The sequence below is a fragment of the Mus caroli genome, chromosome 15 (assembly GCF_900094665.2).
Source record: "Mus caroli chromosome 15, CAROLI_EIJ_v1.1, whole genome shotgun sequence".
NCBI lineage: Eukaryota > Metazoa > Chordata > Mammalia > Rodentia > Muridae > Mus > Mus caroli.
The window spans coordinates 72,008,437-72,025,737 of record NC_034584.1 but is presented as its reverse complement, the minus strand read 5'-3'; the positions used below and the strand labels follow the sequence as shown (position 1 = coordinate 72,025,737).

At 49.6% G+C, this 17,301-nt stretch overlaps 1 protein-coding gene across 1 annotated transcript in view; it reads left to right on the top strand.

Annotated features, from left to right (window-relative positions):
- Positions 1-17,301, top strand: part of Cacng2 (calcium voltage-gated channel auxiliary subunit gamma 2) — a 126,673-nt gene that overhangs the window by 93,045 nt on the left and 16,327 nt on the right. Inside the window, exon 2 of the mRNA XM_021183787.1 lies at positions 12,142-12,225. Within this exon, the coding sequence (XP_021039446.1) occupies positions 12,142-12,225 (84 nt within the window). The remainder of the gene's footprint in view (positions 1-12,141; positions 12,226-17,301) is intronic.

Genomic DNA, 17,301 nt, shown 5'->3' with positions numbered 1-17,301 from the left:
GGAGGGGGAGGGGGAGGGGGAGGGGGAGAGGGAGAGGGAGAGGGAGAGGGAGAGGGAGAGGAACTGACTCAGCCAGGCATGGTGGCACCTGGAGTCGCAGGACTCATGAGCCTGGGGCACATAGCTGGTGAGTTTAAGGCTAGCCTGAGCTTTATAGTGATACTCTGTCTCAAAAAAAAATTGTTTTTGAGGACTAGCTGTTGAATTGAAAGATGGATGGCCTGTCTACGAGTATTTTTAGTTCTAAAATGACAAGGGGTGTTTCAACAAGTTGGTAAAACATTTGTCTTAAGATGTAATGTCACCTATTGCTAACTCTGGGATCTGAAGTGTTTAGCTGTCTGGCCTGGATTCCTTAGTAGACCAGATCACTTGTCACTGAAGTGCTCTGAGATGTAGCTTCATGCCTGAAAGGGGGAATGTTGTTAAAAATGGGATTTTAAAAAAAAAGGAAGGACAGGGGATGGCAGACTCTATCTCTCTTGCAAGGCCACAGCTGCCAAACCCCCAGCCTCCCATGACAGATCTCAGGCCATTGATATATAATAGCATTTGTCTGGGAACTGCCTAGCCTCGGGACTCTGGGATTGACAGAATCATCAGAACAGGCCTGTTCATAGATGTTGGTGTGCACCGGTCCTGCGGCTGCCTGGCACCTAGCATTGTGATCACTGGCCTCCTCCTGCCCACCAGGAGCTGGCTGAGGAGAACTCCAGGTGCCCATCCTACCACTACGGAGCCTCTGCTAGGTGACAGGCTCTGTGTGGAGCCCTTGCGATGTAAGGTTCTGTGAAGTTCTTACAATCCCATCAGGTAGGTCTGCCAGTCTCAGAGTTTAGAAGGCAGAAACTCAAGGATGTGCCACATTCTAGCTGGAGCACAGACTGAGGCAGTAAAGCGCCAGGGATCAATCACCACCCTCCAGTGGTAGGCACTGAACTGAATAGCCGTGTGGAGAGAAGTGGCCTAACATTCCCTCATGGCTGTAAGGATGGCCTCGCTGGTGTGTTTTCATCTGTCTCCTACCCTGTGTGAATCCCCTTCACCTCCTCAGACTGGGGTCTGAGGTTGTCTGGGGTTCAGCTACCCACAATGTGAACTTATTCCTGTTCCTTGGGGGCCAGTTTCAGAGTCAACTCCACCCCCAGGCTGTATTTGAGATCTCAAAGTTCAGAATCCTGAACCCAACAAGTTCTCAGTCTTGCTAAGACCGGGCTCTGATCAACCCACAGGTCCCAGAGAGCAAGGCCACAGGCCGACCTCTCTTCTTGTGTACACACACAAGCCCCACCCCTGCCTAACCTGCAGCATGTGCTCTGAATGCCATCTCTAGGAGCCTCTTGAATAAGCTCTAAGATCATGTTTGGCTATGAAGTGTCTCTTTTAACTAGAAGAGAGCTTATTTCTCTCCCACTGAACAAATAGGGCTGGGTGGACACCTCATAGTGAGGCCTGGATAAACTCTCTCATCCTACCATGACACCACAATCCATTCTCAAGTCTGCCTGAGGAGGTCCAAGATGGCAACAAGAGCACTATAGTTCACAGGTCCAGAGAAAAGGGCTGACAAGGGCCTATCCTTACCCCAAAGTTATCCCCACTTATATTTCACTGGACGGAGTCAAGTCACTTGGCCACCCTTAACTGCAAGGGAAACTAGGAACAAAAGTTGGAGAAGCCATGTGTCAGGGCAAGTCTTGGAAAGATGGAGACCACAGGGTGTTGACAAATAGCCATCCATGCCTGCCACAGCAAGGATAGAGACTGAGACTGACATGCTAGTCATGGGTCAAAAGATGGAGCAGCCCTGACACGCGGAAGTGGCTGAGAACCCTCCCCCAACTCACACAAGCACATCTGCAGTTCAGTGACTACTATCCCCCTGCCTCTCTCTCTAGATTTACCATTCGGAAGGACTTGGCACTCTCTGGAGTTGGTTACTCGCAGGAGGTCCTGGAACCAGTCACCTGTGAAAACCCAGGGGCAATCAATATTTCTAGACAGTTCTAGAAATTAGTCGTACATGTTTCTTTTTTTTTAGAAAATACAACTATTATAGATTGTTCTGTAGTTTGAGTTTATGATAAATTCCATTTAAAATTTTTAAAGTATCTGTGTGTGTGTAGTAGTCTGCATGTGTAGTGCCACGCATGTGCCTGTGTGTTACACATGCACGTGGAAGTCAAGATCAATGTTGGGTGTCTTCCTTGACTGTTCCCCACCTTAGTTTTGTGTTGTTTAATTAATTTTTGTTTTGAAACCAGATCTCACTTGTAGCCCTGGCTATCCTGGAACTGGCTCTGTAGACTAGGCTGGCCTCGAACTCACAGAGATCTGTGTGCCTCTGCCTCCCAATGCTGGGATTAAAGGCGTGCCCCACCATACCTGGTTCTCCCACCTTAGCTTTCGAGATGGTCTTCTCACTGAGCTCAGAGGTCACCAACTGGTTCAACTAGCAAACTCCAGGGAAGTGCCTGTGTCTGTCCCCTACACCTGGATTTCACATGGATCCCAGGGACCCAAGCTCAGGCCTGCCCGAATACTTGTGCAACAGGTGTTTTACTGAGCTCCCAATTGTTTAGTTTTAGTTTGTTGGCCTGCTTGTTGGTTTGTTACTGGTACCTACCAGTGGTACCAAAATAGAGTGTTTCATTATGGTGTTTGCACACACATCATGGACTGTGCTCCCATCTACCTCCCAGTCTCTTCTCATATCTTCCTTTTCCCATCCAGGGCCACCTCTTTCATGCCTTTTTTTTTTTTTTTTTTTTTTATTTAGATTCCACACATGAGATAAAATACGTGTTATCAGCCGCTCTGCCTCAGTCTAATTTCAGCCACCCTGATGATCTCCAGGACCGTCCACCTTCCTGAAAGCCACATCGTTTCCTTCTTTTTTATGCCCAAGAATAGATTCCCTCGTGCATACACATCACACCACACACTTCATACCACACTGTCCATCTTCCGAGGATGGACATCTGGGCTGAATCCACAGCGTGGTTATTGGGAATGGCACAGGTACTGACACAGGCATGTGGGGTGTACATACAGCCTGGTTTGCAGATGTCAATTCTGCTGTTTGTGGAACTCGTCTGCCTCACAGCACCCTCCAGTATGACACCCAGAGCCCATCCATTCTCATTGCTGTCTAGTCTGGCATCCCATCTACTGAACTATAAGGTGATAGGGAAGATGGTTGATCCCTGGTTTGCTTCCGTGACAAGCAGGGCTGTTAGAGACACTCTACCAGAGTCTTCCTGTCCCTTTACACAGGGGTTGCCTCAAGCCTTGCTTCTGAGGGAATTACTGGGTGTGACATGCACACACATTTCAGTTATGCCGAATATACTTTTAGTAATGGACGTACATGAGCTCCTCAGAGATCTAGTGTCTGACATGGTGTTTATTTGTTCATTCATTCAATAGCTGTCCTGGAACTGACTCTGTAGACCAGGCTGACCTCAAACTCACAGAGATCTGCGTGCCTCTATCTCCCAATGCTGGGATTAAAGACATGCTCCACCATATCATGTCAGCACGTGTCCTGTGCTATTTTCCTGCTTAGGCGTGTACGCACACTCGTGGATTCCCTAATGTGTTTGACAAACTTTTCCCAAGAGAAAAAAATCAGATTTATTTATTTTTATTGACTATGTGTATTTTTATTTACTATGTCTGCGTGTATGTATGTGCACCCTATGGATGATGCCTGTTGCCCTCAGAGGTCAGAAGAGCGTGTCAGATAGCCTGGTGCTGGAGTTACAGATGATTGTAAGCCCCCGTGAGGGTGCTGGAAACTAAACCCAGATTCTCTACAAGAATAGCCACAACTTTTCAACAGTGAGCCATCCAGCCCCAGAGACAACATTTTCAGGAGGAAAGCCAAAAGCCACATGCTGCACTCAATGAACTCAACAGTAGTAAAATGTGCACAGGAACATCTTAGAGTCAAGGAAAATAGGGCATCCATAGAGAACTCTCAGAGAGTCTGCCCTTGAAATCACAGACTTGACACTGTGTTGCTATCATACCAAGACAGAACAGCATGAAAGCAAGTGCAAAAGATCCCTCAACCCCCCAGGCCCAAGTCTTTCCACTGGGATCCCTGCCGAGTAGGTATCCCCTGGGGACATACAAGAAACACTGTGCTCTGGCCCCTCCCCGTCCATCTTAGAGGATGCTGGGAAGTCCATAAGCCCACTGAGGACTACACAGGAGCACAGAGAAGAAAATGGCCTTTTCATTTAAGGACAATAAAAAAGAAGAAGTCACAGACCCAGGCATGGAGACACACACCCACCATGTCAGTGCTCAGAAGGCTGAGGAAGGAGTTTTGTGAGTTCAGGACCAGCCTGGGCTACATATTGACTGTGCCTCAAGAAAAATAAGGAGAAAAGAATGAAGGAGGAGAGAAAGAGAGGAGGAGGAAGAGAGAGAAAGAAGAAAAAGGAGAGACTGCAGCATTTCTTGGGTGCTTGGGAACTAGGGACTCTCACTTCTGTTATCGCAACAAGTCCTAAGAGATGACCCCCAAGATCTCCACAAGGATTAATGCCCCTTTCTGACGCAGAGAGTGGTCACACAACCTGTTCAGATTCTCACAGCTGATCACCGACAGCGCCAGGCTTTAGGAGCCAGATCATCCTGAGTCCAGGGCACCAACCTGGAAGAAGTTATTTACAGCGATAAAAATCAGGACCAGATGCAACAGGACAGCATGTGAGCCGCTGTCCCCTGCTGCGGTCAGTGCTGAGAGCTGTAGAGAGCAGGACACACAGAACACATAGAAAAGAGCAAACAAGGAACCGGGAAAGCAGAGCAGGCCACAGGGACCCTACCCAGAAACTGCCCAGCACTTAGAGGCTGCCAGAATGAGAACTACCCACTGAGTGAACAGGTGAATGAATGAATGAATGAATGAATGAATGAATGAATGAATCTGTGAGTGAATGAATGAATGAATGAATGAATAACCAAACGAGCAAACTCACATACTACCACATGAGATAAAAATCACCCACACCAGCTGGTACCCAAGCTATACTGAGAGCTAAAGACATACCAATTGTGCATGGCCGCCATCTCCTGAGGTCTCTCAAAACCCCACTTCCAGGGAGCGCCCTGTCAGAAAACAAAACAAAACAAAACAAGAAGCAAAAAGCCAGGAGCAGAAGAGGGTGGAAACAGAGAGCCAGCAGCTCCCACCAAACCTTTCATTTACTTCACTTAAAAAATTACTTGGGCAGCCTCCCCCTGGCTCCTCCTGTGCTTCCCGCCCCTCCCCGCTCAGCTTTTTTAGACAACTCATGCATGTGTGAAAATAAACCAGCACCCGCCGCCCCTAATGACCAGGTTTACCAGAAGCTCATTGTACCTCCAGAAAAAAAAGGCAGTCGGTGGTGTTTTTATGGAGCTGCTAAAACCGCCATTTAAACCACTTAATACCAGCCTGAATTCCAGGAGACCCACCAAGTGCCTGGCAGCCCCAGGCTCCAGCCCCCACTTGGCATGGAACCCAGCTTTAGGGTCAGGGAAGTTTTCTCTGTGGAGATTGCTGGCTGCTGAGCCCCTGGTCTGAGTGATCCCTCACAGCTGCGAGTGGGAGTCCCTCCCCACACCTTCCTCCCAGTGCCAAGCCACACACAGGTGTGGGGTGGGGCGGGGCAGAGGTGAGATATCTCCTCCCTGGGTCAGACTGATCTGGGTGGGAACTGTCCTCTGTCCCTTGTCCAGCCACCTCCTGTCCTCATTACACTCTGCCAGTCCTCTAAAGGCCACCCATCTCTGCACAGCTTTTCTTCACCACCACCCTCATTTGTTGTGTGTTTGCAAAAGGCTCTGAGGTGGGGGTAGTTCGGAGAGGGGACAAGACTATAGCATTTGAAGATTCTTGTGTAAACTCCTTCATCAGAATGGGCACTAATGCCGGGCGTGGTGGCACACGCCTTTAATCCCAGCACTCGAGAGGCAGAGGCAGGCGGATTTCTGAGTTCGAGGCCAGCCTGGTCTACAAAGTGAGTTCCAGGACAGCCAGGGCTGTACAGAGAAACCCTGTCTCGAAAAAACAACAACAAAACAAAAACAAAAACAAAAACAGAATGGGCACTAAACTCTTGAGACCTAGGCAGATACAAATTACCAAGTGGCCCCTTGAGCCTGAGCAAATGGATTGTGACATGCCCCTGCATCCGGGCTCTTCTCCAGTACTTCTGCCCCCCCCCACGCCCCTCTCCCCACAACATCCCAGCAGTGGTTGTTCTTCCACCACAAGCTTTCTGTCTCACACCATAGCCTTCAAGTCCCTGGGAACAAAACTACATTTCTTTTTTTTCCTCAGCAAGTTACAAAGAGTAAAGTATACAGTTGGTGCTGCATAAATGTTAGCAGAGGGGTTTTTTTTTTTTTTTTTTTTTTTTTTGCTCCCGATAGGCCTTGCATACCCCTCTAACAAAACATTTAAGGCACTACCCGCTACACTCTGTATTTTCTGCGTTGGGGCTTTCTTGACTGTGCACTGGGACCCCACGGAGATCAGGTGAAGTCTACCCTAGCCATCCCAGCTCCATGGGCCAGCCCTAAGTCTCCACCATGGAGTACCTGATCCACAGGGGCTGTCCCACCCACAAGTCTGATGACTATCAAGCAGGAGGAGATGTGGTGTGCCGGAGGGGAACCAGGTCACACTACACCCCGCTCCGCATCATGATGTGTGCCCATTTGAATTTCCTATGTGAGAGACATCCGTGTAGATGGAGCGTTTCTAGTACCCACTCCTAATGAGCCTCTATCCCAGCACTGGATCTGAAGCTAGGACTCCTGGAGAGCCCAGGCTCTGTTCCTTGCCCCTTACAGCCTCATCATCTGGCTCAGGACAACCAGGCACACCACTGTCTGTGCCGCTATGTGCTTGTTCACTCCTCACTTGCCTGTCTCCGACATCCCTCCATTCCCTAGGCTGGCCCTTGCCTGTCTCCTACATCCCCCCCACATTCCCTAGGCTGACCCAGCTCCAACTCCCCAGCTGCCACAGTCCTTGCCCTAGTGCCCTCTGGAACATGTGTCCCAGTGAGGACAAAACTCCCAGACTCTCATCCTTTTCTTTGAGTCCCTAAGGATACAGTTCCTCTGGCCCTCTCTGGTGGTCACTATCTGCAGGCAGACCCTCAGCCTCCTCCCTAACTCCCCAGCCTCTGAGACTCTCTCACTGGACTCCCCTCCTCACTCTGGCTCCCTTCACTCCCTCACCCTCTTAAGAATGTAGCTCTAGCCTGCTTCTTCCTACTCCTGAAGGAATCTTAAATTGTTCTAGGAGATCCTAAATCCATTGGATGGTCCCTCCAGGGACAGGCCCTGGCCACCTCGGTTCTAAGAGCCTGAACCCGGTGTGTAAGGTGTGTGAGAATGTTTGTTCTCCTAGTGGCTGAATATTGAAATCCTGCTGGGCTTCTGCACTAGTCACTCCCAATAACTGAAAGGAGGCAGACTGGTAGAGGGGCCTCCAGGATAGGACAGACAAAGAGGAAGGAAGGGCTGGGTGACACCATCTTTCCACTCCTCCCAAAGACAGGCCAAGGGTAGAATTCTATTCACAAGCCCTCAAGCACTGCAGACTCTGAAGCCCCTCCAGTCCCTGTGGCCCCAAGAGGTAGTGGGCATGGTGTATATCTCCTGGCTGTGCTCCTTACCACTGGTGAGGATGTTTCTTCTAAGCTGTCCTACACACACACACACACACACACACTCCTGCTCCCCTTGTCCCTGATGCCATCATCCATTCTGAGGTCAGGCCTCCTGGGGCTGTGTGGCTCCCAGGGGCCAGTTCCACAGAGCCATAGATAAGGAGGGAAACCACAGTGACTGTGGCCAACCTCTCGTCTTCCAACCAGCAGGCTGGGAAGCATCTGCTGAGGCTCCCTATGTCAAAGCGTGGCCAGACAGGGCCATCATTGAGTCCGCAGAAGCCTCATCAACCAAAGATCACACCAATAATTTCTAAAAACCACCCGATGATTTGGGGCCCATTAGCATAATTTGATGTATCATCTGCGCGTCGACTTTTCACTGGGTAGGCAGTTTCCTAACACACTTGGCGTGTGGGGAAGCTAAAGAGGAGGCATTTGTCTTGTCTCGAGGACTCATTTGTACAAATCTTCCCTGTTACCACGGACTTTCAGTGCCCCCCCCTCTCCCCGAGACACCTTGGCCTTGGCATGGACTAGTCAACCCACAATCTACCGGTCACATCCCACTCTCTGACTACCATGTCCCTTCACCCCAAAAAGTACTTTACCCAACTCCCATCTACCCAAGACTTCAGCTGCCCAGTACCCTCAGGACCTCAGCTTCATCTACACACATACACACACACACACACACACACACACACACACACACACACTATGTAAAAAACAAAACAAAACCCCTAGTCAAAGCAGCTGCCCCAGCTGTATCCTATATGCACCCTATATGGTGCCAGAGAAGATCAAAGAAACTAAAAGCAACCTTCAAGCCAGTGGTCATAGGCCAGGTCGCACACATACCTGGCAGCCTGGTCCATCCCTCTCCCAGCTCCTTGCAAAAGAATCCTTCCCCAAATCACTAAGCCTTTTCCCTTCTCCTCTCCAGTGGATCCTGCTTTCCACCACATCAGGAAATTAGAGGCAACCAAAAGAGGGGAATCCCAGACACTGTCAGTGCTGCCATCTGTCCTGGTATACCATCACCACACATGTACACACACATGCACACATGCACACACTCATACACAGACACACAGACACACACACATGCACACACACACACACACAGACACACACACCTTAGCTTTGGTCCTGGGCCTTGCTCTATTACAGTACTCCCTTAATCTTCCCTTATTCCTGGAGCATTCCCAGATAACTCATACTAGCCTTAACACACACACACACACACACACACAGAGCAGTGTAACCAGACCCTCTAGCACCATGGCTCCCAACCTTCCTAATGCTGTGACCCTTTAATACAGTTCCTCAAGTTGTAGTGATTCCCCAACCATAAACTTAATTCTTGGCTACTTCATAACTGTAACATTGCTACTGTTATGAATCGTAATGTAAGTATCTAATCGGCAGGGTATCTGATGGGGTCCCGACCCACAGGTTGAGGACCACTGCTAGCCCACTGCAGGAGGAAGTTAGGAGGATTCAGTGAGGGCTCAGGCAGCAAGACAAGCAAATGTATAGATAGAAGGAAGCACTGCAGGTGAGAAGACAGAGATGCACCGAGAAGGGGAAGGAGGTAGGTAGGCGGGGAGGCCAGAGATAAAGGGCAGAGAGCATGGCCTGTTAAAGATGCACGATTTTCCTTGTGCGTCTGGGAAGGTGCACAAGTTGGAGAGGTATGACGTCACTTGCATTTTCAAACCTTGGGAAGGAGAAGGCACAAAATGTTAAAGTGGGTGACTAGGGCATCCTGCGCGGGCTTGCCTGGTGTTCTGAGTTCGTAGACAGGGATGAAAGGCACTGAGGCACCAACATGGGCGGCAAGAACTGATCAGGATGATGACCGTGCTTTCCTGGGAAAAAGGGAGCCAAGGAGAGACTTTCACTGTTCTCACTGCTGCTTCTAGAGGCCCAGGCTGAAAGGAGTGAGTGTGAGCACAGGATTGAGCTCTCTGTAACAGCCACCAGGACACGGGTGGGAGTCGGCCACTCAGGTACGGGCCTTGGAAGGGAGCCTTGAGAGAGGGCAGGCTCTTCACACCTCACGGCCTCCACTCTCATCCTCTGGACATTTCTCTCATGCCTGGCCCTATGCTAGGAGCCACTAGGTCAAGCAGGGGTGACACGCAGGAAGAAGCATCCAGCAGGAAGTATGTATGGATAAGGCTCAAGAGGAAGTGTTGGGCCCTTGGGTGGGACACCAGGAGGTCCCACCTCCAGCCCTGGGCTCCAGCCTCAACTGTCCCCATGCTCTTAGGAACCTTGGTCTCAGGAGCTCTCTGCGGCTCCTGTGCATATTCCTCATACAGTTGCCTGTCACAGAGTTGTACTGATGAAATATTTGTCAGATCAAATGAGAGTGCTTTGAAAAGCACTTCAGAAGGGCTGGGGCTTGGAACTGAATAGGAGGGAGAAGTTAGGCAGCTGGTGCAAAGGTCTCCCTAGTGGAGAAGCGAGAGGAGGCACAAGCCTGGATGCTGGGAATAAGGTATCAGGGTGGTACAGGACTCTTGTTAGCATCCTTAACTGCAAGAGGGTGGAGAGGAAGAGCAGGGCGAACATAAAGAAAGGAAGACCAAAATCCTTAGAGAAATTACCTATCCAAAGAATATACATTCAGGGATCATTTCTATAGTTCCGTAGTAGTGATGATTGATCGATTTGGCCTTACAAAGCTAGGTTAAGTAGCCAGAAGACCCAGTTTGCTCTTCATGTGTGTGCATATGTGTGTGTACATATATGTGTGTACATGTATGTGTGTGCACATGTGTGTGCTTGTACATGCATGCCTGTACATATGTGTGCACATGTGTGTGCACATGTCTTTGTGAGCATGTCTATGTGTAAGAGTGTGCATATGTGTATATAAGTATGTGTGCATATGCATGTGCACATGTGTGTGCATGTGTGTATATATGTCTGTGTGCATATGTGTGCATGCCTGTACATCTGTGTGTATGTATGTGTGTATATGTGCATATGTGTGTATATGTGTGCAAACTTCAGACTCTATAAGAAAAAACATTTGCTAAGTTGGGCATAGTGGCTCATATCTGTTAGTTCATCATCAGAGAGAGAGAGAGAGGAAGGAGAATTGTCATGAGTTAAAGGCCAGCCTGGACTAAATAGTGACTTCCAAGCCAACCTGGGCTTCACAGAGTGATGGCTTGTCTTAAAAGTAAATAAATAAGACATAGAAAATAAATTTGAGTTTTTGAAATTGCTGAGTTACTGGGGACTGTATTTATCAGGTAATTCTAGCAACTGTCATAGAAAGAACACAGTGGCTGATCGGCTTGTTGTGTCCCCATCAGCCACCACACTAAATACTCCACCAACTGTTCAGAATGTGTGTGTGTGTGTGTGTGTGTGCGTGCGTGCGCGCGCGAGCGCTCCAGCAGAGAAACTGAGTCAAGTGTAGAAAGCTGAGCTGGGCAGGGCAGCCTGGGCCATCCTTCCTGCTGGAACTGGAACTGAACTGGAACCAGCCTTGCCTCCACTGCTGATGAGGACAGTGCTGGGTAATACACAGAGCAGACCAGAGCCAAAGCTGACACTCTGGTGCCAGCAAACTGGATCCCAGCTGTCAGTTTGTCTGCAGGTCCCTTCCTCCCATGGCTCCTTGCCTCTCAGTGTGAACGCTGCTGACAGGCTACCTGGCCCTGTCCTGGCACTTGCCCAGGACCAGTTCTCAACCAGCAAAAATATAGAGACAAAGGCCAACATTTGAGTCCTTGTTGCGTTCAGCTCCAGTCTGCTAATCTGTTCCTAGTCCTGAGGTCCTTGAGATTCAGTTCCTCCCATCTGCAAAATGGGCTGATAACTCTTCCCACATGGGCGCGCCTCGTTGCTATGGTGAGCTGTAGTTCACAAACTAAAAACTAGCATGGCGGCTCAGGCCTGTGACACTGCACTTGGAAGGTTAAGACAGGATGATCATGATGAACATGTGGCCAGTCTGGGCTACAAAAGAAGCCTAGAGTCCAAAAAGGAACGTGGTAGATGGCCAGCCCCCAGCTCAGCACTGCTGGGGTATTGTGTCTGTCTGGGAGGTGAAAACTAGTGCAGAGGGTACATGCTCTTCTAAGGGGTTGTCTGTCCTGTCTGTCTGAGGTCTGCCTTCTTGGGAAAGAATCTGCAGCTTGCAAAGAATTGGGTGACTCCCTGCCAAGCTGGAACACCCTACCACCCTGCTGACCTACTGAGCCCATGCCCCAACCCTCTCAGCATAATCCCCAACCCAGAACAAACTCGGCTCCTCAGAAGGCAGTGAGGGAGGTAGGGATGAATGGCAGGGGTTGGTTCTGAGCCTCAGCTCTAGACTGTGCTGTGATCCAGGGCAAACGTGCCTGGGAAGATCGTGGCATCCAGAAAGGACAGGTGGGTCCTGAGCCAGGCCACCCAAGTACTCACCCGCCCCTTCTGCATTATCTTGCAGGGAACTTCAAAGGTCTGTGCAAGCAAATCGACCACTTTCCGGAAGACGCGGACTACGAAGCTGACACCGCAGAGTATTTCCTCCGTGAGTCACACACGGTGTTTTAATGTCCCTTCAGCTGAAGGGTCCCTCAGTTTGTCCCTTCTGAGGATCAAACGTCAGGCCTACTTGGTACCCTGGTTACGACTGGTTACAACGGAGGGCGAGCAGAAACCGCTGCTCCCTGGACTGGCCAACTCCTACTCATCCCCCAAGTCTCTCCTGAAACCTCACTTCCTCCAGGAAGCCACCCCTCTTTCTCAAAGGGTTCCCAGGCACAGCCCTTCCTATGCTGAGGGCAGGGGGTGGGGGGAATATCCTTGTCTGCTGGGTAGCATTCCCCCAGTTCCGCAGATGAGGGACATTCTCTTCCAGCACAGGGCATGGCCCAGAATAGGAACTCAAGAAATATTGCTCTCAAATAATAATGAAACCAGTTTGTACTAAAGAGACAGAGAGAATTTTTCCTTCCCCACAAGTCAAATCAAAGTTAAATCCCTCTGTAACCGCTGTGATCTTTAAGTCCCCCTGAGACATATTATCAAGAGAAAGCATTTTTGAAGACCCAAGGAAATTTCTCAAGCATCCCTAGAAACCAACACAGACCTTGTTAGTTATCAAAAGAGATTTCCCAGAGAGGAGCTGAGGGTCCTTGAGGCCTGGGATAGCACGCGGAAGGCTCTCAGGCCGCTACGCTCAATGGTGGGGGGAGAGGGGCGTTGCTTACACAGACCCAGAAACTGCTGCCCCCGCCTCTGTACCGGGGTTTCTCTCCTCTTCCTCTCACCAACAGCATCCCAGTTAGCATCACCCCGATCCCGTTGATGAAACAAAACCTAGGAGGCATTTTCTTACCTGAATTGCTCCTGTCTCTTTCAATAACTACTCATATCAGAGGTGGCACTAGCAGGTCAGCCTGGGATCCGGTTTTCCTGAAAAGTCTGTAGAAAGTGGAACCTGTGAGGCAGCCAGAAAGGGACAGAAAGAGAGTAGGACATGATTTATAGATTATTTGTTTATTTATTTACTTACTTATTAATTGGTTTGGGGTTTTGTGTTGTTGTCATTTTGTTTTGTTCTGTTTTGGACAGGGTTTTTCTGTGTGACAACTGAGGCTGTCCTGGAACTCCCTTTGTAGACCAGGCTGGCCTCGCACTCACAGAAATCTACCTGCTTCTGCCTCCCGTGTGATGGGATTAAAGGCACAAGCTTCCACGTCCAGATATTTATTGTTGTTTTGTTTTGTTTTGTTTTGTTTTGTTTTTTAAGATAGGGTTTCTCGGTGTTGCTCTAGCTGTCCTGGAACTTGCTCTGTAGACCAGGCTGGCCTTGCACTCAAAGATCTATCTGCCTGCCTCGGCCTCCTAAGTGCTGGGATGAAAGGTGTGCACCACCAAGTCCAGGTAGTTGAAAGGAAGTCTTGGGGAGAGAGGTGGAATATCATAAGAGAGTTATCATTGCCCTTTCTCAATTCCCTCAAGGTTTTGATCTTAAGCAGAATTCCCACAGGAATGTCTGAATATCAGTCATTAACTGTTACTCTATCTGGAATCAGCCAATGCAATAATGCCTTGGGTGTCTGCTGTATACTCACCCTATACTGAGTAGTTGGGAGGCCAGGATGGCCATGTGAGACAGTCCCTAGTGCCAGTAAGAGCAGGCACTGTGGTGGGGGAGTGGGAGGGTGTCTCAGGGAGGGTGTCAGGTGTGATAGAAACAAGACCTGAATATGGAAGTGGGAGGTCAAAGCCAAGCCCCACCCTAGGATACACACACTTGGGCCCCTGGTCTCACCTGGCCAATCACAGTGAGGGAGGGCATTACACTTCGTCAGCCAGACAGGAAGCACCTGGAGGCAGTTTATCTCATTCAGTACAGGAACCAGAGTCCTGAAATACAGGACTCCTCTGGAGCACGCTCCGATGTGTTGAGTCTCCGTTTCCTTGACGTTAAAGAGGGAAGTGTCTGAGGTATGGATTCACCTTCCCCCTGCATCAACGATGGGATTTGTATCCCATGGAAGCCAAGGCCTGACTTGAGTTCACTGAGCAACATGGGGGTTCTAGGGCATGTATAACAAATGAGCAGATGTTTTCTGCAAAGGATGAGACAGGAAATGTTTTCAGCTGTTCAAGCCACACTGCCTCCACCCCAGCAACAGACAGTGAAAGCCATTGACTAAATAGTCCTTTTCCTTTCTCACGTAGCCCAGGCTGGCCTTTAACTTAATATATAGACTCAACCAGCTTCTGTCTTAGTTAGGGTTTTCCATTGCAGTGAAGAGACACCATGACCAAGGCAACTCTTAACAAAGGCAAACATTGAAGTGGGGCTGGCTTACAGTGTCAGAGGTTCTCTCCATTATCATTATGGCGGGAAGCATGGCAGCTTGCAGGCAGTCATGGTGCTAGAAGAGTCAAAAGTTCTACACCCTCTTCCGGAGACAGCCAGGAGAAGGCTCTGAGCATAGAGACCTCGAAGCCCACCCCCACAGTGACACACTTCCTCTAACAAAGGCACGCCTCCTCCAATAATGCCACATGTGCTGATAGTGTCCTTGCCATGGGTCAAGCATATTCAAACCATCACAACCTTAACATTCCAATTCCCTTTGTTTGTTTGTTTGTTTGTTTGTTTTTTGTTTTGTAGCCCTGCCTGTCCTGGAACTCATTCTGTAGACCAGGCTGGCCTCAAACTTACAGAGATCCACCTTCCTCTGCCTCCCCAGTGCTGGGGTTACAGGCATGAGTGACTTTGCCTGTTTTTTATTAGATGTCACTTATTAAGGGAAAATAGACACAGGATTTTTAGTCTAACTTCCCATGAAAATCCATTCACAAAAGCATGCAGCAGCCTAGGATGGTGTAGGTGTGCTGGCCCTGAGCTATATAATGTGGTAGTCTAAGCTAGAGACAGCATGGTTCTGGAAAGGTCAAAGCCATCATTCCTGTCAATCTATGCAGCCAGGGGAGGTGGGAGGCAGGGCTAGTTTCTCTAGAACAATCCCTGACCTCCTATATTCTTTCTGGTTCAAAAGCCCCTCAGGGGATTCTCTCACCTCCTGTCTGTGTCTCCATCTCACGCCTGCCTTATCACCACACACTGCAATTACCCACCCAGCAGTGTGGAATAAGTCTTGGTGAAATATTACCAGGGACAAAGCCTTGACTGCTGAGAGACAGCAAGATGGGTGGGTCTCACCTGGAGGTAGGTGGAGCCTGAATCAGCCCAGAGCTCAGGTCAGTCAAACCCACCACCTTGGCTTGACACTTGACAGGCTGGGAGAGGCGTCCCTCTTCCAGAGGGCTAGCTATCTGGGGAAAGACTAGGGACCTGTCTTAGTTAGGGTTTCTTTACTGTGAAGAGACACCATGACCAAGGCAACTCTTACATAGGAAACATTTCACTAGGGCTGGCTTACAGCTTCAGAGATTCAGTCCAATATCATCAATACCTGAAACATGGCAACTTGCAGGCAGACATGATGCTGCAAAAGCCGAGAGTTCTACATCCTGATCTAAGGGCAGATAGGAGGAAGTTCTCATTCCACACTGGGTGGAGCCTGAGCACAGGTGCCTCAAAGCCCACCCCTACAGTGACACACTTCCTCCAAGAAGACCACACTTATTCCAACAAGGCTGCACCTGCTAATATTGCCATTTCCCAATGGGCCAAGCATATGCAAACCACTACAGTACCTTATGTTGCTGCAGAATTAGAAGGCAGCCTGCAGTGCAACGGGAGCCTGCTCCTCCTCTCAGACTTCCCATAGGGGCATTTACTAAAGTGTTACCAGAGTGTAAACTTTGTTTCTTAAGCGATCATTCATTCATTCACAGTGACACATTTACTAAGTCCTCACTCCATGCCAGGCTTCGCTAGGTACGCTTGCCAGTACTAGGGGTCTCTGGTGAACCAGAGACAGCAAGGCCCTTTGGGAAAGCTGTGTCCTAATGGAGGCAAGATGCAATGAGCAAGAGCCTATGTTTCTGCCTGAGATGGCCTCAGAGAGCAGGGTGGGGAAAAGGCAGAGGAAGGGCTGTCACCTAGACAAGGGACCAAGACAGCCTTTCTGGATGAGGTGAGGGGAGACGGTGAGAAGTTTTCTTAGGAAGAGATGACCTCACAGAGGCAACCACCAAGCAAAGGCTTTCAAGCAAGAACAGCACCCCATCTTCAGGCAACACCAACAAGGCCAGCCTAGCTGGAGTCCAGCCTGCAACCACGAGAGGAGAGACCTAGTAGAAGGGTCCTAGCCTGGTGGGTCTGGGGAGAGTTGGGTGTCCTTCTGAGTTAGGTGGAGCCTGATCTGGAAAGGGAACCTAGCCATCAGAGGCAGGAGACTCAAGGGAGAAAGAAACGGAGGCATGGAGGCCAGTTCCAGCTTTAAGGGGCAGACACAGTGCAGGCCAGAGAGAGGTAAAAGAGGTACATGACAGAGTTGGGACAGCCAGAGACTGGGGTGGGCTGAAGGCAGGACAGCTGGTAGAAGGCTCAACCTTGAGTCCAAAGTAATGAACTCTGAACAGGACAGGGTAGAAGGCAGGGAGGGAAGATACTCAAGGCAGTAGAAGGGGCTCAGCAATAGATACCAGAGCTTGCACTTCAAGGCAGCTCTGCCTTTGGACCTCTGGATTTGAAAGGACAGTAGCCACGCAGGGTGGGATCGAGGAAGGTAGTGTGTGCCCCAGTGATTACAGAATCACAAACCTGCCTGACTTACTTTTCCTGTTGATATGATAAAATACCCTAACAAAAGTACCTCAAAGAAGAAAGGATTTATGATAGCTCATAGTTCAAAAATACAGCCCATCTTGGCAGAAGAGTCATGGCAAGGGGAGCTTGAAGCAGCTGGTCCCTCACATCCACAGCCAGGAAACAGATCAATAAACACATGCCACTGCTCAGCATCTTTTCTCCAGGATCCAAGCCAGGGAATGGTGCCACCCACAGTGGGCAGGTCTTCACGCCTCAATAAAATCAGGATGGCTATGCGTGGTGGTGCACGCCTTTAATGCCAGCACTCGGGAGGCAGAGGCAGGCGGATTTCTGAGTTCGAGGCCAGTCTGGTCTACAAAGTGAGTTCCAGGACAGCCAGGGCTATACAGAGAAACCCTGTCT